Below are 686 nucleotides of genomic sequence, written 5' to 3'. Positions count from 1 at the left end.
ACAAATGATTAGACAAAAGATCTTCATCAGAATTATTTACTGCACAATAGAAACACTACAACCACCATTAGTACAGCATAAGATAGGACAGAGCTCTACACTAAAGCAATTGTTGAAGCAATTCTACTCAAGCTGGCACCAAAGCAAGAATTATGAATTAGAGAGGGATGGAACTCCCCCAGACCAACACTTGTTGGGAGATCTCTGCTCTCATCCTCCAGCACTGACCTTGGGGGGTCCCAGCCAAGGCAGGAATCTCCACACACCCCCCAAGAAGGGTTCTGTTGGCACAACCTGCCCCTGGCAAAGGGCACTGGCCCTTTCTGGTAGAAAGGGATGGACTGACAGTCACTGGACTCCAGGGGTTGCCTCACCATCAGGGGGGTCATTCGGGGTGGGAGCAGCGGCCAAAGCTCTTCCCACAGTCAGGGCACTCGAGGGGCTTCTCTTACTGGTGGGTCCGATGGTGTTTGGTCAAGACAGAGCTGTCACTGAAGCTCTTCCCACACTCCCCACACTTGTAGGGCCTCTCCCCGGTGTGGATGCGCTGGTGGGTGACGAGGGTGGAGTTCTGGTTGAAGCTCTTCCCGCAGTCGGTGCAGCGGAAGGGCCTCTCCCCTGTGTGTATCAGCTCATGTCTGAGGAGACTGGAGCTGTCCCTAAACCTCTTCCCACATTCCAAGCAC

At 53.5% G+C, this 686-nt stretch overlaps 1 protein-coding gene across 1 annotated transcript in view; it reads right to left on the bottom strand.

The window, feature by feature from the left end:
* Nucleotides 1–379: 379 nt before the first annotated feature.
* Nucleotides 380–686, bottom strand: part of LOC114072241 (zinc finger protein 525-like) — a gene marked incomplete at its 5' end in the record, with an annotated part of 1,055 nt that continues 748 nt past the window's right edge. The window contains one exon of the mRNA XM_027910161.1: nt 380–686. Within this exon, the coding sequence (XP_027765962.1) occupies nt 449–686 (238 nt within the window).

The sequence above is a fragment of the Empidonax traillii genome, unplaced genomic scaffold (assembly GCF_003031625.1).
Source record: "Empidonax traillii isolate 1590-97213 ecotype Southwest subspecies unplaced genomic scaffold, ASM303162v1 scaffold2815:size17823, whole genome shotgun sequence".
NCBI classification, from domain to species: domain Eukaryota; kingdom Metazoa; phylum Chordata; class Aves; order Passeriformes; family Tyrannidae; genus Empidonax; species Empidonax traillii.
This window is presented reverse-complemented; position numbering and strand designations above follow the sequence as displayed.